Source organism: Paramisgurnus dabryanus, chromosome 21, assembly GCF_030506205.2.
Source record: "Paramisgurnus dabryanus chromosome 21, PD_genome_1.1, whole genome shotgun sequence".
NCBI lineage: Eukaryota > Metazoa > Chordata > Actinopteri > Cypriniformes > Cobitidae > Paramisgurnus > Paramisgurnus dabryanus.
In genome coordinates, this window is record NC_133357.1 from 17,958,096 (window position 1) to 17,981,814 (window position 23,719).

General features: G+C 38.9%; 1 protein-coding gene across 1 annotated transcript in view; it reads left to right on the forward strand.

The window, feature by feature from the left end:
• bcl2l1 (BCL2 like 1) overlaps nt 1-23,698 on the forward strand; it is a 28,684-nt gene extending 4,986 nt beyond the window's left edge. The window contains exon 3 of the mRNA XM_065286045.2: nt 20,655-23,698. Coding sequence (XP_065142117.1) covers nt 20,655-20,798 — 144 coding nt within the window. The 3' untranslated portion in view covers nt 20,799-23,698. The remainder of the gene's footprint in view (nt 1-20,654) is intronic.
• Nucleotides 23,699-23,719: the final 21 nt, after the last annotated feature.

A 23,719-nucleotide genomic window follows, 5' to 3' on the forward strand; every position in this document is an offset into this window, starting at 1 on the left:
CCCGGGCGATAAATTGGTCGACCTGTTAAGTGTGGAACAATCTCACTATTTGCAGGACCGAACATGATTACGTGATAACATGATTACATGTCACGTGATTACGCACCATCAACTATAAACATTCATTATGAAAACAGAAAACTATGTCAAAGAGACCATCTGAGAACACAAAGCCTTCAATAAAACAAACAAACAAAAAAAAATTTTAATCGTTGCAGTATCCAAATTACATAAATCGGGATAGCAACTGTTTTTGACTGGACACGCAAGAATACCGGCGAAGATCACTGCGATATAAGGAGAGGCTAACACGCTAAGAATACACCATTGATTATTTACAGAACTCAGAAAAATTAAAACCAAACAAAATGGAATCCAAAAAAATGTAAACGAAAAAACAAGAATTGAAAAATTAAATGGAAAAAACGTAATTTGAGGAAAAATAAATAAAACGGAATTAAAATAAAAGTTTTCATACAAATTGTATCAGGATTTGCTGGGGAAGACGAAAGTGTTGCTCAAGTATTATGTTTGAATTGCTGAATGGCACTTTATAGGCTAATGATGAATGAAGGCTTGAGGTTTCACATCCTGAGGTTATGCACCCAGCTGCATTTTGGGTTAATTTTGAGCTGAAATTGCAGGATGTCTCTTGATGTCACTTCCTCAATGGGGAAGGAAAATGAGGTCTGTGTGTCTGACATACAAAGGCAGACATGCATGTGTTACATGCTCACAATGAATGTAGGCCGCCTTTCTGTACACACCCACTCAACCCCTCTTCATCCCACTCGCATTCAGCAGCAGTTACTCGCTGCCAGTCGAACTTCACCAGTTGGCTTATGGATGCTCAAACAGGCCACTGAAAATCATCTGCGAGCTGTGGCGGCAGGGTTCACGCATACGTGCAGGTGCGTGCTCGATTTTCAGGGTCGAAAATTCTGTAGTGAATTTTTCATGCATCAAAGCATAATAGGGGGAGTTCACATAGTGCTTAATCCGAGTTTCTGCTTTGTAGTGAGATAAGTGGGGGAGTTGAAAAAACATCATTATTTACTTTCCCTTGTGTCATTCCAAACCTAAATAACTTAAATTTTCAAGAAAAACTTTTTTTGTTTAAAGGAAGTGAATGGGAACCAGATGATGTCAAGCTTTAAAAAAAACCTGCATCATAATAGTAGTACATTTGAATGTTTATGTATTATATGATAGTTTCAGTGAAAGTTCAGAGTATATAGACTGTAGCCCTTTGAAGCCATACAGTAGCTTTGTGGTCACAATTCACTTTCATTAAATGGAAAAGAGCAGCTTTTCTTTTTTTATGTGTTTTGTAAATAGGACATAAGAGTCAAATGGGCTATCAAAGACATGAAAGGACATAAATTGTGAAATCCAGCCTAAAGTCAAATTTTCTATTCTGAGATTAGGAGCATTAAAATGTTATTTTTCATTAAAATCAATCTTTATCATGACCTTACTCTGTGAATATTAAAGACATCAAGGTTATATGTTTTTACATTGTATAGGATGTTTTGGGAGAAAACGGTTACTCACTAAAAATTACTGGGTTTTCACAGACGGGGTCGCAATTATGACCGAATTCAAATTTGGAGTTAGTTGAACCAACAGTTGCCAAAAATAGGGTGTTAAAACTCCCATCCTATGTCATACAAAATTACCAAAGAATTCCCACTCTCACTGACTTCTCGCTTTCAGTGCACACACACTATCCAAACCAAATCGTGCTTTGGTTAATCGCGCCCTTGCCGGCATCCAGAGGCTTGAGCGTGGTTCAAAAGGAAAGACGTCAATTGGCGGGCGACCACTTATGCAGAGTTCTGACTGCATGATTTTAGCCCTGATTTTGACTCGCTGACAGGTTTTGAGTAATCGCAAACAAATGCCCAAAATCACAGGCAAATCGATGCTTGTGCACGCGAGTGACAATCACAGTGTGAATGATCAAGAATGTGATCTGAGAGAATCGCAGACGAGTCACCCGGCATGCTAAATATCTGGACCTGTCTGGGATTCAAAATCATGCCGTGTGAAATGTGTTTTGACTGAAAATAACATCGGCAATGACCTACAGCCAATGAGAGAGCAACATACAGGACAGCTGGAAGTTCGGGGAGGAGTCTCTCCAACCACGTCCTCCTTCATAATCTTTATTTCTTCTTCTTTCTGCTGCAAATGAGCGCACATGCAATTTGTATGGTTAGCTTCTTACGGGCTACCATTTTTAATACTAATCCCAGTCTCACGTGAGAACTCCGGTCTACCTTGCGTTGTTTCCTTCGCGTCACTTCTCACGTGCGTTTGGTTGCGGGACGTAGTTTGCGGACCGGAACAGTGTTGTCGGTGATTCTTCTTACGGTAAAGTCATGCACTGTGAAACCCCCCTGTCGCCAATCCATCATGCAGTCTGAAACAGCAGCGACTGAATGCTACCCCAGGTAGTCATGCAGTGTGAAAACATCTGTGACCCAACTAGTTTGAAAATCATGCAGTATGAACTCTGCATTACCTTTATCTGCCTTCTGAAAAACCTTGCGCGCAACAGGGTTACGTGAATGTCCGAGCTGCACACGCGACAGACCACCTAAGCAATACGATGGCATGTGAGAGGGCTGGGTGTCATCGCACACCAAACAACTCCGAAAAAATTAAAATTACGATGGTTTCCAGTGTTAAGAAAGCACTTTGCTTACAATCACATCCTAATGATGAAAGCGCGCCCAGGCTCAGATCAATAAAAGTACACCGCATGCTTCTGGGGGAGTAGAGAGGTGGGGACAATCGCACTGGGGCATGGTTTGGTTTAAATAATGTGAGTGCGCCGTCATATTCAGGCCATTTTTGCGTGTGTTATGTAGGTTTATCTTCTCCCACAGAGGCACATTTTTCAACCACACTTGTCGTCCTCAGCTCGCGCAGTTATGCAGTGAAAGTCGTTGGCAGCTGTGTGATGCAGGTGTATGACGGTACCTGCACGTCGTCTTCTGCTCTGGGGAGATCTGTGCTGAGATCTCTGATACAGTAAAAATACCCAGAAGTGCAGTCGCACCCTGGTCTGTTTTCAAATGCATGTTAACAGTGATGGCTGTAAGTAAAAAACAAATGGCTTTTGGGGAATAAATTAGTCAAGGTGACAGAAATAGGAAGGATGTGCAGATTCAGGGAAAGAAGAATGACTGATGTGAGTGTGTGTTATAGTATTTCCAGTGATCTATTCACCATTGTACTAGAGAAGTCCAGTGCTGGAGGGGGTTGGGATATTACCAATTAGGGTTGAATTATATGTGAATGTGCTCTGGGTAACTGCCTTTGTTCATTTAGGCTAGTACGAGATCAATTATTTTAGGTCGGGGAGAGTTTAAAAGCAATAAGGGGAGGGCAAAATAGCTATACGGGTGCTTTTTGCTGTTATTATACCTGCTTTGTTCCTGCATGGTTCCTGCTTTAGTGTATGTGAGGGTTGGATGGAGAAGTCCCCTGCAACCCTCATTAGCACTGTCCAGCCAGCTTCTTTTACCATAGTATTACACACTGAATCATTAGTTTTATTTACTGTCACCACATTACTTTAGTCCTTATGTGATGTATAGGTATCTCGCTCCGGTTCCATTAAACGTAGATGCAAATGCAAAATGCACATGTTTCACAGACACGTCTCATTGTCTGTCATGTTTGCACAGGAAAAACCCATGGGACCCCCTCCTCCCATCTATTACCCTTCTTTCATCACTTTTACTTTCTCTTCACCCTTCCTCTGTCTCTTTATCATCCCCTTCCTTTCTTTCGATTTTTCGGTTTCTTCGTTCGCTCTCCCCCACCTTTCCCTAAGCCTCACGTGGTTGAACGTGTTGCAGATCAGACATGCAACAACACGCCTACGTCACCACGTCAGTGTCCCCGTTCACCCCTTCACGCCGTCGCATTCGTCCCGCGTTCATCCGTCCATCCATCATCCCACCATACTGGTCATCTGTTTGTCTCTTGCGATGGTCACACGTGTTTGGCGACGTGTTTGTGACACGCCTCTTCGCAACCATTCGTCAAGCTCCAATACATCAGCACCGCCTCTCTGCGCCTCTGCGTGTGTCGCATGTATACGCCTGCTTTTGTTCTCCTGGTCAATTGTGTCTGGGACTGGATCACATTGTTTTTTTTCCAGCGTAGAATCGGCAATTAGCGTGTGTGGATGCATGTCGCATTACAAAATGCGGCATACGTTATTTGTGCATTTTGTTCATTTTCACGGGTATATGAGCGTAAAGTACACGCAGAGCATGTGATTACCTTAAACAAAGGAGCTGCGGGACACACAGTCAGCCTGCAGCGTCCAGGTGAGGGGCTGGGCTGTAAACACACAGCGACGGCAGTAACGTATACAGTCGTCCAGATGTGACGCTGTTGAGCAAATGTTGTAATGCGCACTAAAAATGAAGCACAAGCATTACCTTAAACAGTAATGCATCATTCAGTTAGTGCTTGCAAAATATTGCATGGCAGCCAATATTCTCTCATTACTATTCTCAAGGTCATAGTTCACCCCGACCTTTGACCTCATAACAGATGAGACGCGGGACAGCCAGATCAACACACCGCTGAGATTTGGCATTTTCTTTTCTGTTTTGCTGAGCTTTATCTTTTTAACTACATGCATGTGCCTTTATTGTGTACGTGTGCATTTGGTGTTGGTGTGTAGCTGACTTAGTAAAAATGGCATTAAACAGATGGTGTGTTTCGGTCTCTTCCAGCAACCTCTTTATTGAGAGAGAGAGAGAGGGAAGGGATGGGTGGTGGTTGAGGGGATGGGGGTTGAAGGACAAACACTATGGCCATGCACTGCTCTTATGTCACATGCAGAGGCACAGTTTTGGGGGGGGCTTACCTTCAAGGAAGCATGGCCTGATCCATTGTGCCATGGGAGGAGACCAAGCAAACACGAAAGACAGGGATTGGGCTGTGGGGGATGTCGAGAGATGAGGACTGTGTTTTATTATTACGAAAGTCTCTTGATCCAACAACAGAGGCTTAGTCAACATGCACCTGTAAGCTCGGTTCTCCTAATGCACTTCAGACAAGATTATCCAGAGTCATAAAACCATGCTTCAATTAGCCCCAATAACACGGACTAAAAGCCCACTGAAAAGACGCGCTCACCATGGCATTGTTGCTGCCTGACTGTGTGTCAGTGGACAACATTAAGCTCCTTGTTCATCTGACAGAATTTACTTAGAAATGTGATTTGTGTTCTCGTACATCGGCCGTCTGCATTCCAATTTCACTCGTCTAATATACTATGCAGAATACACTTAGTCTGTCTCTTGCTAAACAAATCATATAGACGGTGCATGTAATAAATAAATAAATCAGTTACGGTCAGTAAAGGCCGGAGTATAGTCAATTTTTATGGTACGCTGGGGTCCGCATACAGTGCATGTGATGCAATTTTCATCATTAGAGGAGTTTCATCATAACGACAGATTTTTGAAACCCCACAGACATTTTACGCGTAGGTTGCACTAATAGGAGAATGTAGCCCAGGAGATAAATTGCATTTTGTCGCAATACGCACGGGTCGAACGTCTGTGTACACATACTAGTCACACAAACGATACTTTGCAAAGGCTGTGCGTTCGACCATGTGTGTATGTTTGCATGAAACGGACACTCCACTTTTTTTTGAAAAAAATGCTAATTTTTCAGCTCGCCTAGAGTTAAACATTTTATTTTTACAGTTTTGGAATCTATTCAGCCAATCTCTGTGTCTGGCAGTAGCACTTTTAGCATAGCTTAGCATAATCCATTGAATCTGATTAGTCCATTAGCATGACGCTGAAAAATAACCCAAGAGTTTCAATATTTTTCCTTTTTAAAATAGACTCTTCTGTAGTTACATTGTGTACTAAGACCGACAGAAAATCAAAAGTTGCGATTTTCTAGACAGATATGGCTAGGAACTATACTCTCAAACTGGCGTAATAATCAAGGACTTTGCTGGCGTAACATGGCTGCAGCAGGCACACTGATAATACACAGTGCCCCAAATAGTCCCCTGCTATTGAAAGATACTAAGGGGACTATTTTCGGCTGCTGCGTAATATCATTATTAATTTCAGGGTGCACAATCTCTGAAAGCCATTGTTGACATTTGAAATCACCTTAACAAACACGCCCCTACCCCAATAGAATCTGGGCCTTCTTTTGATAGACCCGCCCCACACATACGTAACCCAGGCAATGATGTCGGTTAGTAGACACGCCCCTTACTGCTGATTGGCTACAAGTGTGATTTGGTAGTCGGCCCGACTCCCTCTCTGACGTGTTTTTCAGAAATCGTGCACTCTGCTTTTAATGTATGCAGAAGCTGTCCTCTTCACATGGCACACTTTTGCAACATAATGTCACAGATTGCATTTAAGGTGCATGGTGACCTCAACAAAATCTTAAAATGACAAATGCGATGCCTACGGTTTCGTCGTCCTGCACTAAATGGCCACTGCAAGACCGCAAGAACACTTCGAGTGCTCCATTTGGGACAGGCCCTAATTGTGAACATGTTCAAGTTTGTGTAAACATGTCTGCACTTTTGAGTTGAAGTCATGAAGTCACCACAGTGTTTTGGAGGTTACTGACTCAGACTTGTTCGGCTGACTCAGAATGAAAGCTCAGTCTTATTACCATGTTCAGATTCTCATACGCTGCTTTGGATGTAACACAGCTGCTGCTGTGCTCTGACCGAGGTGCCTTACAATGGAAATCAGGTCATGAACAATTCTGTCTTTCATATTGTGTCTGTCCCTCCATCCTCCACTTTAAACCCCCATCTGCTTTCTCTTATTCCCGTATAGCTCAGATCAGATTATGGAGTTCGATATGAGGCCACATCAGAAAGATTAGTTACGGTGATGAAGAAAGACCGCCATGGCTACTGAGTCACTTATATAATGTGATTTGTTTGATTTGTTTTTGTACAGAACTGTCAGTGGATATTCCAGGATTGCTTCATATGTAGTCAGAATTTGATCTGATCTTAAAATAAGTTAATTGACAAACAGTCTGTATAAACATTGTTGACTCATCCAACTTGGTAATGTCAGCAAAGGGCAATTACACGCATTATAAAAGTTCAAATTTAATTGGATTAAAACATTTTATATTTATGCATTTGGCATACCCTTTTTTTTATCCAAACCAACAATTCACTCTTTATCAATATATGTGTTTCCTGGGAATCTAACCTAGTACTTTTTGAGGTGCAAATGCAATGCTTTACCAATTGATGATGCAGTAATACCTGAAGTAACTAGGTTATCGCTATGATGACTATCTTGGTACCACCCCTATGTTTGTATGTCTGGAGCGCTCATACAGTGCAGGCCATCCAATATGCATAAGTCTTACAGTCTGACACGCATCCCCAGAGGCTGTCTGTAAGAGCAAGTGTCTGAGAAATCCGCCCATATTTTTCCCTTTATGCTTGTATGTATGTGGACATGTATGGTCTGTGTATGGGGATACCCAGCTGTGTGCTCATTGGGATTTGTCTGACAGAATGGGAGCTGATGGTGACGCCTCCCCAGTGAGACCTAGAACAGATTGGAGCCTAAACCCCACTCTCCTGACTCATTAATCTCCTCTTTAATTCATTTATAGTACAGAAAAACATGATGAGCACAAAGGACACCTCTAGCAGACAGATCCTTCAGATATATGACCTAAAATAAAACAAGGAAATGTGACTCTCGGATTACTTCACATGCTGTAATCTGATTGGATGTTGGGTGGTCTAAATGACATTTGAGGTAAAGATTAAGTGGAGTCCGTTACTGTAATTGACAGCTAAATTTATGAGTCGCAGGGTCGATGATCGTTTATGTCACTTCCGACTGAAGGATTGCATAACTAAACACTAGCCTAATAGGTTAAAGGGAAAGTTCACCCAAATATTAAAATTCGCTCATCGTTTAGTCATCGTCACGTTGTTACAAACCTGTATAAATTACTTTACTCTTTATACCACGGGTCTGTTGAATGCTGTAATCTGATTGGCTGAGAAATGTTCCGTGGGTATGCATTAATTTCTGATAACCGCACACCTAACTTGTAAAATGTCTCCGCTTCGCGTTGTGCCGCATTGCACCTTGGGTGTGCATTATTTTCTTATAATTCAAAGGACCGTCGTCAATTATTCCTTACGGAGAACACGAGGAGATATTTTGAGAAATGTTTATACCTAAACCAATCATGAGCTCTATTGACTTCATAGTAGTAGGAAAAGAATACTATGAAATTGAATGGGGCTCATGATTGGTTTGGGTACAAACATTCCTCAAAATTTCTTCTTTTTTGTTTATCCTTAAATGAAATTTATACAGATTTGTAACAACATGAGAGTGAGTAAATGAGAAAATTTTCATTTTTGGGTGAACTATCCCTACATTTATCCAAAGTGAATGAACATGAATGTAAAACAGCAGCACATTCGTGATGTGATGATGTCTCAGTGCCTGTTTTACAAAATTTCGACACTGTGTTGCTTGGCCAATCAGATTAGAGAACAGGAAATATGTAATAAAGTATGTCTACAGTGAGAACAGTTTGTGCTGTTGCTGTCATTGATGCAACATACTTCAAGTGTTGTCCGGGTCACTGATATGCTGCTTTCAAGGTGACGGTACTTTCTGTGTTTGACAAATAGAGACTTCATGAAAAGCCCTGTTATTTGAAAAGTTATTAATACAAAAACTATGTAGTTTCAAGATACATTTTATAGACAGAAACTGTCATAAATAGACAACAACATAAAACAAGCTTTCGTGGTCAACACGTATCTTATGGTAAATTCCGCTAAGAATAAATAACAGAAGGTACCTTAAATGTAGTTTATTTAAATAAAAAGCAAAATAAACCACACCTAGATTACCTAGGACAGTGTTTCTCAAACTAGGGGCCCCAGTTTTTTTTGACATTTTATAAAATACATCAATTTATCATGAATTCTGTTTAATTAAACCTAAAAATCAATAAGGCTACTAACCAACAGCACTACTTAGTATAATTTAATATGTTTTGTTTAATTAAAATATTATGATTTAGATCACATTTGACATAAATTGTCTTTGGGGGGTCGCGAAGGAATGCACTGTACACAAGGGAGGCCGCACGTTGAAAACGTTTGAGAACCCCTCACCTAGGAAACCAAAACATTTTTATTTTCAATGAGGTATTTGTTCAAGAGTTCAGTTTAGGAACTGGTCAAACCATTAAAAAAAACTGAAACCGGAATTAAAGTTCTGACCAGACACATAATGAAATGAAACCGATGAAACCGTCAACATGTCTGTGAAATCCAGGATAAAGTCTTACAATCTATCATAATCCGTTAATATTAAAGATGTCATGGTTATATTTCACAAAATGTTTTTACATTTATGTAGGTTGATGTCCTAGCAAAGCACAGGTGGCATCACAAATTAGTTTGTGACTCATTGTGAACCTGAACCCAAAGGAGATAAACCAAAGATAGAGACTTCTTTTTATATGAGAGAGAGTTTTAATAATACATTCTTGCCTTCCCAGTAGGTGTGAGCTGATGTCATTGACATCAAAATGGTAAATACCAGGCTGACATCAGAAATCCTATTTACTGGGAAACCTTTGCCCTCCGAGCTCAGTGTCTGCTGACCTGCCGTGATAATAAGCGGTACAGTTTGATCAGAGATGAAGTAACTGAGACAAACACAGTCTTTGACCCCTTGCTGTTTATTTTAAGACGTACCAATACAGGTTTATGCTCCCAAAATATTGGCATCCTGTTTGTTTTGCAAAATTTAACTGAACCGTATCTGTTATGTCCATCCTGTCGTGTGATTTACTGGATTTATTTAGCGTAAAATCCGGTGTTTTGCCTCTTTTCCCCCTCTCTCACTGTTTCCATCATCCCTCCCATCACAGACCAGAAATTTCTGGTTTCAGCCCGAGTGACTCAGCAGAGATTATTGATAGAGAAAGTGCTAGGCCTCTGTTACGTGCTACATGAATATAATTTTTTTGTTCTCGCTCTCAAAGCCATGCTTCATATCAGCTGATTTCTGTCCACATTCCTCACTGGCTATGAGGAAATCCTGCCCTTCCGGTCTCACTGTAATTGTTCTGCTGTGACTCAGTGGAGTTCACTGCAGAAAAGAATCCCACTGGTATCCTTTTGTCTCGCCATTCAGGCTCAATGCGTTTTTAAGAGGCCATAGGGCCTTTATGTTTTGGTAAGACACCTCCTTAACATTCCAGTTTGTGCTCTCATCTGAACTGGACTGCTTTGTTTGGTTGCCAGCCATCCTCGGGTTGCACGTATTTTGGTCTTCAGGTTGAGAGCTTTCATTAGTGCTTTAAGCTAACAGTCAGTATTGCTATCATGGATGTGAAAATTTTGCCACCGGTTAATTAACGTGTGACAAACCTGGTGTCACCAGTATCACTGGGTGGTGGAGGAGTGCGTTAAAGGAAAACATTACCATTTTACAATGTTCTTACCTCAACTTGGATGAATTAATACATACCTGTCTTTTTTCAATGCGTGCACTTTAAATGTTTATACAGCGCTTCTTGAATGTGTTAGCAATTTAGCCTAGCCCCATTCATTCATATGGCTCCAAACAAAAGTTTTATTTTGTGCCACCATACTTACTCGTGTAACTATTCGTGTAACAGTCTTTAAAGAGGGAAAACATGGAAGTGTTTGGTGGCTTCTAAATTCATCCCTGTTTGGAGCCATAGAAATGAATGGGGCTAGGCTAAATGCTAACACGTTCACGAGGCATTGTACAAAGATTAAAAGTGAATGTAGTGAAAAAAGATAGATATTCATTCGTCTAAGTTGAGGTAAGAACATAGGAAAAGATTGAAAAATTGTGGTGTTTTCCTTTAAATTGCTTATGAATGCCTGTGCAGCCATTTACATTTTATTTTCATTTTACTTGTATTCCCTGGGAATTGAACCCACAACCTTTTGAGCTGATAACACAATGCTCTACCAGTTGAGGTGCAGGAAGACTTGGCGCTACCGGAAGGTAGTTATTTACGTTAATAAAGTTTTAAATATGGATATTTCTACTACAACACCGCATGGATTACCCTCAGAAGACCTTTGTTTATCATCCTGGAGCCATTAAATGATTTGGATTTATTTTGTGAAGGATGGATGCACATTTTTTGGACTTGAAGGTCGTGGACCCCGTAACATTACATTTAATCAACTGAAAGATCTAAAATATCCGAAAATGTGTTTGTCTGAAAAACGATGGACATATGCAACTCGGACAGCAGCTTGGGGGTGAGTAAATCATGGGTTTAATATCATTTTTGGCCGAACTATCCCTTTCATCTGCACTATCCAACCATAGCAGTGCCATTTTGTGCAAAGATCAGCTCATTTGCATTTAAAGGAACACACCCAAAAACTGCACATTTTTGCTCACACCTACAAAGTTGCAATTTTAATGTGTTATAATAAATTATTTATATGTTATTTTGAGCTCAAACTTCACATGCGTACTCTGGGGACACAAAAGATTTAGTTGACATTTTAAAGTCTTGTGAAATGTCTCCTTTAATGATGTTTTACTATTTTAAAACTGCACAAGCTATTTTATTTTAGGCTTAAAATATCAAAATCAAAAATATTATATTAGTAAAACTCAATGTGTGGCTTTTGCACTTCTTAAAGTATAAACGTCTACGCACGAATACCCAAATTTGGGTTTTATTTAGCTAAAATAAGTGAATAGATATTCGATTAATCGGTTATGAAATAATCGTTAGTTGCAGCCCTAAAATAATTGTGATTTAGATGAAATAATGTATTTCAATGTAAACTATTTTGAAGAAAAGTATGCATTATTTTGGCATAGTATGCATCTCTGGCTGCTGAGGCTTTATGATTTCCTCTAGCTCAGTTGGTGCATTGCAGTTGCATTTCAAAGGTCATGGGTTCAATCCCCAGGGAACACATATACTGATAAAATGTATATCTTGTATGTCGCTTTGGATAAAAGCATCAGCCAAATGCATAAAAATTACTCATTAACCATGTTGGATTTATCCAGTCTTGTCAGATGCATTCTGGGATTTTCATTTCTACAAAGGCCTATTTCTCATTTTATCCAAATTTCAAGGCACTGTAATTACAAGCTGTTTATCTTTAGAGGCAACCTTTGCTATGTGTACACGCCTATTGTTAAGATCTCTCCATTTGGTTTCAGAGTAATTGTTTTTTTGAGGATTATCATTGGTCAGCCAAACAAGAAAAGGCTGTTTCACAGGTATCTTTATGAAAGGTGGACAGTGAATAACACCCATCTGAGGACTTTCTGGCTTATGTTCAGACATACCGGCCTTCATCCAGTCTTCTCTCATCAGTACAGAAAAGTGACCGACCACACATTGTTTAGTATGAAACGCATTATGTTATAAGTAAACGCATCATCAATCATTTGCTTGCTTGCAAACAGAACAAGCCGTTCCAGAAAGCGTGTCATCGGTTAAGCAAACGCCATGGTGAGGGTAAGGGGTCAGGATGGTGTAACAGTGGAGAAACACAGCTTTCTGACTCACTGAAGTGTCTTTGTGACACTTTTACAACGTCTCTCTTTCTCTTTCCAACATTAAGCTCTGAGTAACTTGATGTAATACACTGATGTCAGCCGACAACTACCACCATCTTCTGTGCCAACTCCAATACACCCGCTCTGTACCTCTTTCATAAACCAAATCGGTCCCTTAACTGGCCTCTATTTGGATATTAGCCTGTGCTAACTAAACGCAGACACCTTGCACCTGGTTTCACTCTCTCATGTAGGGTTTGGTTTGTATGTGCTCTTTGTTCTGATAGGCCTGTGGAAAACGCCTGGCACTCGCCGCTGCCTAGCAGCCAGTATCTCTCGGGAGATTTCGTACAACCCCTGTGGTGTTCGAGAGCCAGACAAATCAGGTTTTCATGACAGATAGCATTTATGTACACATGCTTAACTTATTCACTCAGGCACACCTACTGGAGATCATCGGTTTCGGAGTAGGTGTAGTTGTAAAGTAGTCATATTGGGTTTAAGAGCTGTTTAGAAAACTAGTCATAAATACTTTTAGTGATATTCAGGCGTGATGATGGAGTGGGTTTGGCTGTATTGTTAGACGTGTCAGGGCATGTGCTGTACCTGTGTAGTGGTTATGGGATCGATGAACCCATGCATTTTGGGTTAAGGTCATGTTAAAGATTATTTGAGAGGAGCTAAACACAAAAATACGAACATTCATGTAGCAACTTTGAGAAAGACCCAATTGCAAAGCTTGCACCAATTTGCAGTTATGCTTTGGTGGACGCTTTTAAACTACACATTTTATCATTGTGTCCCATTATCTGGTAGACGTTTTTTTCCATGCTATACATTTTTTTATTAATATGTCATTTTTATTAAAACTTTTGCACTACTAATGCAATGCTCTACCAACCAAAGTCCTTTTAAGGAAGTCCCGCCACTAGGCAGCCATGTTTGCAACACCTTCAGGCAGGTATTTCAGTCATGCAAAGCTTAAGCCCTATCTACTTGAGTGATATCTCTAAAATCACTTACAATCACAATTAAGCAAAATTTTTCGGACCAACAATTAAACTTGACGTCAACTGTACCAAAACCTTTGTTACTTAAACTCAAATTGCACTTAAAACACGAGCGGACATATTAAGTGTTCTATTGTCTCTTATTGATAGTAATAGCAATGCTATGAAGCAGTTACGCTTTAACCATCTGACCTAAGTAAAAAAGCCAACTAGTCCATATGGCTTCAATGCAAGTCTATGGAATATTTTGTCGGTTTTGCAAAAACAAGCCTTTGTGATGTTTCAGCACAGCATTTCATTCAAGCGCATTATGCATGACACCGATATATTTTGTTTAGCTTACTCATTCCGAAATAAAAGGCGTCGTCTGAGTTTAAGCAAAATTTTTTAAACGCCCATTCTACATCCACCTATCACACTTATTACTTAATTTTCCCATACATTTTATAACACTACAGGGCTGAGCTCACCTTACCACCAATGGCATGTCTTAACATGTCTGAGATTTAAGATTGGAGAGCAACCAAAGAGCAACATTCCGATCATACCACGGTACATTTCACCCACCTTGTTCTCAGAGTTTGTGTATCATAAAAGTTGACGTTCCTTGAGAGGTTAGGTATGTATCTGTATGAACGTTTAAAACAATGCGAATTCCTCTAGTCGTGTATTGACTCGAGCACACCCACTGTTCTCCATTCACTATGAGGTCAGCAGTGTTTAAACAACCCAAAGTTGACAGAGTTGTGATGGAGGAAGTGAACGAGAGAATTTATATTTACTCTTGCTGTTTGCTGTTCGCCATAAAGCCGTAGTTTACATTTATGGTTCAGTTGTTAATTGATATAGAAGTATATTAAATTTCATTAGATGTGTGGGTAATTCTACTAAGTCAGATGTAGGTTTTTGTTATGTGGAAGATAGGTGTGTCCCAAATTACATACTTATGCACTATTGTACTTGTGTACTGTTTTGCAAAGACAATTACGCTTAAGTCAGACTGTGACTGAAATTATGTAACATTCACATCAAAAATACCATGTATGGATCGGTTTTTCATCGATTCGCATTGTGTTACGTGTTTGATGTAAATATATATCATCTAAGAAACTGTTTGTACATCCTGTTGGTAAAAAAGTAGACGATATACCCATATACTATCAGTCAGTTTGGAAATACTTACTTTATTTATATTATTTATACATTACAGAATCATCGCAAACTCCGTCGGAATAACACAAATGTAACTCTAGAGGGGATTGCACACCGGCCGCGCAGCTCAGCGCCGCGTCGCGTCTAGCAGAACTCGGAGGTATTGTAAACCGGAAGTGCACATTAAATAGCGCGAGCTTCGTCAGATAGCGTCTACTTCAAAATGCTAAATATACGTTAGCAGCCAATGTTAATCTTTAATGATTTGGGACAAATATTATGTTATTTAATGTTAAACTATGTGTGTGGCGCGACAGGGATTTGAACAACTTCCTTAGTCACAGCTGGGCGGTGCGGACAGGCGCCACCTGGCGGCGCCGGTGTGCGTATACTCATAGAAAACAATGTGTTAGATTTTTTTAGAACGGCGCGGCCGGTGTGCGATCCTCTTAGGAATTATGTTGCGACTAAAAGCATCAAAAATAAATAAAAACTTTGTTATAGAGAGTTTCAGAGGTAACAACTTAAACAAACGTCTTTCGTGGAACAAACGTAACTTCCGGTAGACTTCCATGAAAAATCAATAACAACCGAGTCCTTTTAGAGTAGTTTATTTCTGATAACAAGCTAAATAAATAAGAAGTAGATTACCTTATGTTCAAATCATAGCTAAAGCATATCAAAAACTAGACTGAGCTAACGTAGCTGTGTAAAATAAAGTATGCAATGTTTACTAAAGATCGGCTGCCAGGCCTCCCTTCACATGGGGGTGATCCATAATCACCGTCTTCCCTCGTTTTCAGGAAACCAAAACATTTGTTATTTTCAACGAGGTATTTGTTCCAAAGTTTAGTTTAGACACTAGCCGTAGTAAAAGACACCGGATGTTAAGTTTCTTAACCGTGACAACGCATGTGCGTCCGATGAAACATTTATATTTTAATATCTTTACATGGAATTTGTAATCAACATTTTATCAAAAAGCTTCTTGAAGATTCATTTAAAAGAATAATGAAAGAGTTTGCATCAGTTCTGCAGTCTGATTGGCTGCTATATCTTCAATACTATCTTAAATAAAAAAAATTGTTTGCACGATTTTTAAGAAACGCTTTGGAAAAAGGAGTCGGGCCGAGTACCAAAACACACTTGTAGCCAATCAGCAGTAAGGTGATGGCAACTAAACACCATCGTTGCCTGGGTTGTGTATGTGTGGGGCGAGTCTATCAAAAGAAGGTCCAGATACTATTGGGGTAGGGGCGTGTTTGTTTAGGTGATTTCAAATGTCAACATTGGCTTTTAGAGATTGTGCACCACGCCTTTAATGAAAGAAATTAATATGTTTGAAACAAGTATATTTTCATCTACAAAAGTCATGTTAAGCACACAAAGATACACCTTATGATCTTAAATAACTTTTAATCTTGAGAAACTACATTGGAAGTGTAGATCGTAAAGTACATAGTGCATAAACTGGTTATTTCCAACCCAACCTTGGATCGAAAGAGACAAACCCAACCCATTTGGTTGTAATTTAATTAATTGTTGGGTGAAATATAAACATTTTGTAGATTAATTTAATGCAATGTCATTGTTCGTCCCTTTTTGACACAACGCTGTGTTAAAAAAGTGCACAGCATTTTTCTATTGTAGTTTATCATACATCTTTTGCGAAAAACAAAATCGATGAAAAATTCTGATAAATTTAGGCAGGAACAGAGTTATAATGTTTAAAACACTGAGTAATAGTTGCTTTTATTTAGGTTAGTAATAGAATACCCTAGCAACCACATAGCAATGCACTTAAAACACCTTAGCAACCATCTGCATTTTGCTGGCAAATTTTTCACAGATAAGAATAAAATCTAAGCTGCATTATGTCTGTGTGTTTTTGTACCCATGGATTTAAAGCAGAGCTTTTCAAAGCAGATCTGGTGGGGTGTTTATGAGCATGTCAAACTGCAACAGTGAGTTAAGGTCTTGACTTGTGATGTCACATGCTGCGTCATTGGTCCTGATAACCCCTTTGCACTGGAACTGCTTGTGTGTTATCAGCCTCTGCCACTCCCATGACCCCTCCCATGTAATGACACAATCATTTCTAATGAAATCGCTGTCATGTGCATCAGTGTTTGTACATGACAGCGTGTTTCTTTAACACCAGTGACACATTACAGTGATCTCTTAATGTCAAAACTGCAATGTATTGCACCTTACACTCCACCTCTGTTAATCTCACACACCTTTGTCGTCTTGTCCACCTGCATTCCAGGTAGCGCCTTTTTGTCAGTTAGTGGACTTTATTACCTTTTTATATTTGACTTGATGTTTAATTAACCATTTTATTTGACTTTAACATTACATTAAGTACTCTACCCCAGGATATTTCTCACGCATTTTTTGAATATGCACAATAATTTACGATTTCGAGTGAATTCTGTTTGTGTGCAGTATGTGTACACCGTGCTTTTTGGGACTTGGGACCGTGTACAGAAGCTCAGTTTAGGGGAAGCTTGCGCAAAAGCAGCTTCCATTCGACCTGATGTAATGGAGTCAGTTGCCATAGGGCATCATTTGTATTGTGGTTCTTTCGCACATATACACCTTTAGCTTCTCTTTTTTTGTACAAAAACCACAACTATTGGTGTTGAAATGGTCAGGAAACTTATGACATGCCACCTGGTCATCCATGCACATGCATAGAAAACAAACTTCACGTCTTTGAAGATGCTGGGGTATCTCCACTTTGGTTTCTGAGGCGAAACCCAATCTGCATGACAATGGTTGCCACAGTGAACATGTTATGCATCTGATGGTTTTGTCCTCCACATTCTTCTTCCCATATTTTCAAGCTTGTGTAGTTAAGTAGGGCAAAGGGAAGGAGTAAAGGATGACATCAGTGTGATCACATTGGGGCAAACGGGGGTGAGCGTCTAAGGGTTGTGTGTGACTTGCGGCCTGTTTTGTAATCGGCTGCATGCACTGAATATTTCGTACGTGATTGCGGCATTGCTGTAATTCCTGAACCAAAAATGTGATGCCAGTAAAGCTTATTGCATTAACCCTACATTGGCACACAGAAAGCAACCGTTTGTATACGTGTACATGAACATGTCCATGGTTTTGAGTTCTATTTGTTTTCATTGTAGTGGTCAGGCACTGTAGATTTATTTCAGCTTTCATTGGCAATTGGTCTGCTCCACTTTTTGTGTGTTCCCTAAGGAAGGGGTTACGTTATAAAGCCTGAATTCCCCTTTCAGCTTTTCAAATAAAATTGGGGTTGAAATCCTGCTGTGAAATGAGGTTAGGCAAGTATTTGGTAAATCTCGCCCCCTGGTGGTTACAGAATGAATAATGCATTACAGTGCACACACATTTGACATGAGAATGGGCGGGTTTATTGAAAGGCCTGCAGGGAGGGATGCGATGGAGTTCAGTGATTGGTTGAATATAATTTCAGTTAGTGTTAAGGAGTAAAGTGATTGGATAGTTGAGCATGGTAATATATTTCCTCTCCTATATAAATGGTTTGTGATGTTTGAATTTTCCAGAAATTTCTACATGCTCCACTATTGCTGTGTTAGTAATTAGTTGGGAATTGGGAAACTTTATTAAACGTATTGTGTCGAATCTGGAGTCCATATTTATAAGATTTTGGGGCAGTTTCCCGGACAGGGTTTAGTTTAATCCAGGACTAGGTCTTAGTTTTATTAGGACATTTAAGTTGTTAATAAAAGTTCATACATAATTCATGTAAACAATATTATTAGGATAGAGAAGGACCAGGATGAAGCAGAAGCTTATTTTCTCCGCCCCTTGTACAATTCACAAACCAGTACCTATTGGTATCATACATAGTCATTGCACAATGTCTTTTAAATACATATTTGTTCATATTCCATATATTCCAGTTATACACCAACAAATAATTTTTTAACAAAACCAAAATAATCTTTATCATATACACATTCCCTAATTTTACAATTACTTCCATACATCTATATATTGCTTTATAAGAGTGTTTTGTATAGCTTTTGCACTGCTTAATATTTGCATTTAAATCTCTGATCTTTAAAGGGACACTCCTCTTTTTTGAAAATATGCTAATTTTCCAGCTTCCCCAGAGTTAAAAAAAATTTTTTTACCGTTTTGGAATCCATTTAGCTGATCACCAGGTCTGGCGGTACCACTTTTAGCTTAGCTTAGCAATAATCCTTTGAATCTGATTAGACCACATTAGCATCGTGCTAAAAAATAACCAAAGAGTTTTGATATTTTTCCTATTTAAAACTTGACTCTTCTGTAGTTACAATGTGTACTAAGACAGACAGAAAATTAAAAGATTTTCTAGGCTGATATGGCTAAGAACTATACTCCCATTCCTGCATAATAATCAGTTACTTTGCAACAGGCGCAATGATATTATACAGTAGGGCTGGGCGATATGACCCAAAAAATTATCGAGAAAATGTTTTCCATATCAGTCGATATCGATAATTATCATGATAAATAACAAATCTTTACTCCTGTCAAATTTAAAGGCAGATTTTTGCTCCTGAATGAAAATTGTAAAAACCAGACAGTTAATAATGGTTTTAAACTACTTTTTATTCAGAACATGACAAATACAAAAACTAAAATCTTGTTTTAATGCATCTGTATTAAATGTAAATCTATTTGTTATGAAATCAACACATTTCTGACACAAAAGCAGCAGACTACTGTCACTTTAAGACCCAAGACAGACTGCTTTAAGTTTCAATATACTGAGTAACAGCTGTTTATGTTCACTTAAACAAGAAAGAAAACTTAGTTCAGTGATCACACGTGTGTTATACATATACGAGCTATACACGCTGATAAATGGATGTCAAGAGTGTCACGTTGCTGTGGGAGCGCACATACCCAAACACTATATTCACTGCAGTGGTGGATCTGCTGCTTTTCCTCAGTTTCCTGAATTTGTGAATGTCCTGTAAATATACTTTTAAAGCTGTGCAGACGTGTGCGTGCGCAAGGCGGACGCTGAATGAAAGTACAGTATACTGCACGCACCCGTGTCTGCTGTGTTTGACGAACCCTGTTTGCGCGTCCAACATTACACACAAGAAAATGTTTCCGCGCATTTGGATTCCGTGATTCCGTCCGCGTTATCCGCATCGCGAAAATCATAGGTCTCTACTTATAAATGAATAACTTGCCTCATCTTCCACTCCTTCAAGTCTGACTGTCACTGTGATTGTAAACCAAGAGCGCGTGCCGCATCCGGAAGTGCTCGCGCAACATTACGCACAGTGCTTAAACATTATCGATCACTTATCGAACTGTCCTTATCGTTTTATCGAAAAAAGTTTATATCGGTAAAATTATCGTTATCGAATTATCGCCCAGCCCTATTATACAGTGCCCAAAAATAGTCCCTTTAGGAACTTTCAATAGCAGGGGACTATTTTGGGGCGCTGCGTAGTAAATGATGTAACTACAGAACAGTCAAGTTTTAATTATGAAAAATATTGAAACTCTTTGGTCATTTTTAAGCGCAATGCTAATGGTCTAATTAGATTCAATGGATTATGCTAAGCTATGCTAAAAGTGATACAGCCAGACCCGAAGATCGGCTGAATGGATACCAAACCGGTAAAAATCAAATGTTTAACTCTAGAGGAGCTGGAAAATTAGCATATTTTCAAAAAAAAGTGGAGTGTCCCTTAAAACACCTTTTCATTTCACAATCAGTGTTTTACCGTATACATAAAAATCTATTGTAATACAGTAATCAGAATCACTATTGTCGGAAAAAGTACCTAAATGTCTCAATATGATGAGTCTTAAAATGTTGCTTCTATTTATTTGACTCATATATTGCATGTGTGTTTTTATGCAGGAACGCTTCGCAGAGATCTTCGGAAAAGATGCAGCGGCGGAGAGCAGAAAGTCGCAGGAAAACTTCAAGAAGTGGTTACTGGTGGGAATGACCTTGTTCACAGGTGTCGTGGTGGGATCGCTGTTAGCACAGAAACGCCTGTGAGGAAAAGGATAGCTGAAGATCCAGCATCACCCACTACTTCATTTAGACCTTGAGTTGATATGAAGAAATACTTTTCATTTCGGATTCGTTTATTCTCTTTTATTGCCAATACGTTTTATGTTTACATCCCACATCTCCCTTGTACTGCTGACTGAGTGAAGCTGAGATGCGCATCTGCGACGTCAAGTCACACGACCCAGACTGCAGGAGGCTACGTGGCTTTTTAGCAAGAAAGAGAAAGCCACGTCTTATCGTTTAACAAAATGAGAAAAATTACTAAAATAGTCAAAGTTTGACCAAACATTTGTTCGTGTTTTTGTCTCTCTCTCTCTCTTTCTGTAATTATTTTATTTTAATAAATAATTATTTTCTGCTTTATTGTCAGTCAAGTATCCGAATTATGCTCTCATTTTCAGAGATTGTCAACTAACAAGGATACAGACATTTTATCTGAGTCTAATTTAAGCTTATTTGTGATGGTTTGAAAGTTAGATCTGAACTGAATCTCTGCTGAAGTATTCAGTCATTAAAACAGCACTGACATCTCCGTGAAACGTCGTCTGTTTGATGTGCAAGAGCTAAACAGAGATCCCTTCTGATCCCTGCACTAAACATGCAGTGCTTACTTTGTGAAGCTAATCTGGAGGAGGATTCGACTTTGTGATGCCTACCAGAGATAAAACATGTCAGTAACCCTTTTTAATGATTCTGCTGTTTTTTTACATGCAAATTTTAAAAGAGTTAAATGTGTGTGTACCTTTGAAAACATTTGTTTGAGCATTTTCTCTTCTGATGGACCAACACCTTCTTACAATGTTTTGATTTTGAGTTCTGTATGTTTTCGTTCAATGTTGGATTATTAAACCTGTTTCAGCTTTGAATGTGGTATCACACATACAACTCATTTGGGGATTGTTCTAGCTAGAACCTAGAAGAGACAAGGATATGCAAGGAGGGAGACGGTCGCTCCTGTATTTATTTTGGCTGCCCTTTCACTGTGTTTGGTGCACAAATGTAACCCATTCAGCAGAAAGAAATTAGATTAAACCATATTGCCACAAGAGCGCTTTGTTTCTTGTATGGTCTTGAAAAATGACTAAAGTAGTGCTGGGTTTACTGCTATATCTCTCATCTATCTAATAATAACATTTGCAACAGGTATTTAAGCAACGTTTTGAAATGTTTCAAAGTTGAAATCCTAACCTTAATTCTGTTTTTACACATAGGAGCATCTATCCTTGAGTTTCAAGGGACAGTTTAATCAAAAACGAAGTTCTTTGTAAGTTGTTACAAATCTGTATATATTTCTTTGTTTTGCTAAACACATGAGCACCATTGACTTTCATAGTATGAAAACAAAATGCTATGGAAGTCATTCAATGGGGCTCGGGTTAAAAAATATTTAAAAATATTTCTCAATGTACTACTTGTGTTCAGAATAAAGAAATATATACAGGTTTGTAATATTGTGTAATATTATTTTTGGGTGAACTATAAGTCAATCCTTATGTGTTATAGGCCCATGTTATCAACACCCACTTGAATCAGATCAGATGACTTCTTGGTTCTGACTTAAAACTCTACAAAATGTTTATTTATTAACCTTTATCTTTTTTTGCCTCTTTGAGACTTCATGGTTTTGTTTTCAGACTAAAATAATCACTTTCACAAATATAAAATAATTATTAATTATAAACTTAAGTGTCGGTTTCACCTCTCCATCATTTTGTTATCTCCTCACAGCTCCTGATTGTAATCATATTTCTGTGAGGCTGCACCTGCTGCTCCGCTTTCAGCTCGTGTCAACATGTGCAGAGATCAGGAGAAACCTTTAGGTTCAAACCATGATTAAATCAAACAGGACGTCAAGTCAAATATTCCCCGCCTGTTCCAGTTAATAATGATTGACGAGTGGTTTAATTCAAACAGAAGTGAATAAAGGAACAGTGGTGCAGGTGTATTTTCATCCTTCAGCCGCTACTAGAGGTCTCAGGGGAAAGCGGAGATCTTTTGGTGTGTCAATCAAACGACACCAATCCTAAACGTGACATCCTTTGAGACCTAACCTAGAAAAGACATGTCTGTCATAGAGCTCTGTGGTTTGTAAGCATTAGGAAGGTCTGAGATACTCCGAGAACTGATGAATAGATTCTGATTCACTTCCAGAACTAACATGCAAATCCCAGACATGGAGCGTTTTGTTTCGATGTCAAGGTGAAATCGAAATCCAAGCTGTTTAGTTAAATTGTAAAGCATGGTTGAATCCAGTGAGGTTTACCGGTTTTAATTTTGCAGTTTGCAAGTGTTTGAATAGCAATGTAAAAATTATAGTTGGGTCTCAGCGGATTCAAATAGCCGGCATTTACACTTTTTGCTGCTCTGTAGACACTGATTTCACAGAATACATTCCGTGTTATTAAACTTTGCTGCTTGCATGAATAGTCTGTGTAACGTTGCAGGTGTGTGTGTGAGAGAGAGCGCGAGAGAGAGAGGGGCTGTGTGTGATGTATGAGTGACAATATGCTTAAGAGTAAAATGTACCAGCATTGGTACGATACCATGTAAACTAGTTAACTTAAAAGACCATTAGACTAGCTCGTCATAGCTTAGCAAAAATATTTAAGGCATTTGATGATTTGAAAATATTATTTATGATATTTGATGTAAACGCATATTGTTCCTTCCTATGGCCTTAAACTCCAGAATTTCTTTGAAGTGTATTTGTTGTTCATTGTGTTTGTATTTAGCAATCTTAACCTTAAATAACAAAAACTATTTTTTTAAAGGTTTTGGGTTTATTTAAACGGCTTCACCCATATATTTTATTGTTTTATGTCTTGGGACATTTTTTTAAATGTCTATTATCATTTAAATTAAATAAAGTTCCATTTGAAATCAAAGGTCTTCTTATCTCTTGTGGT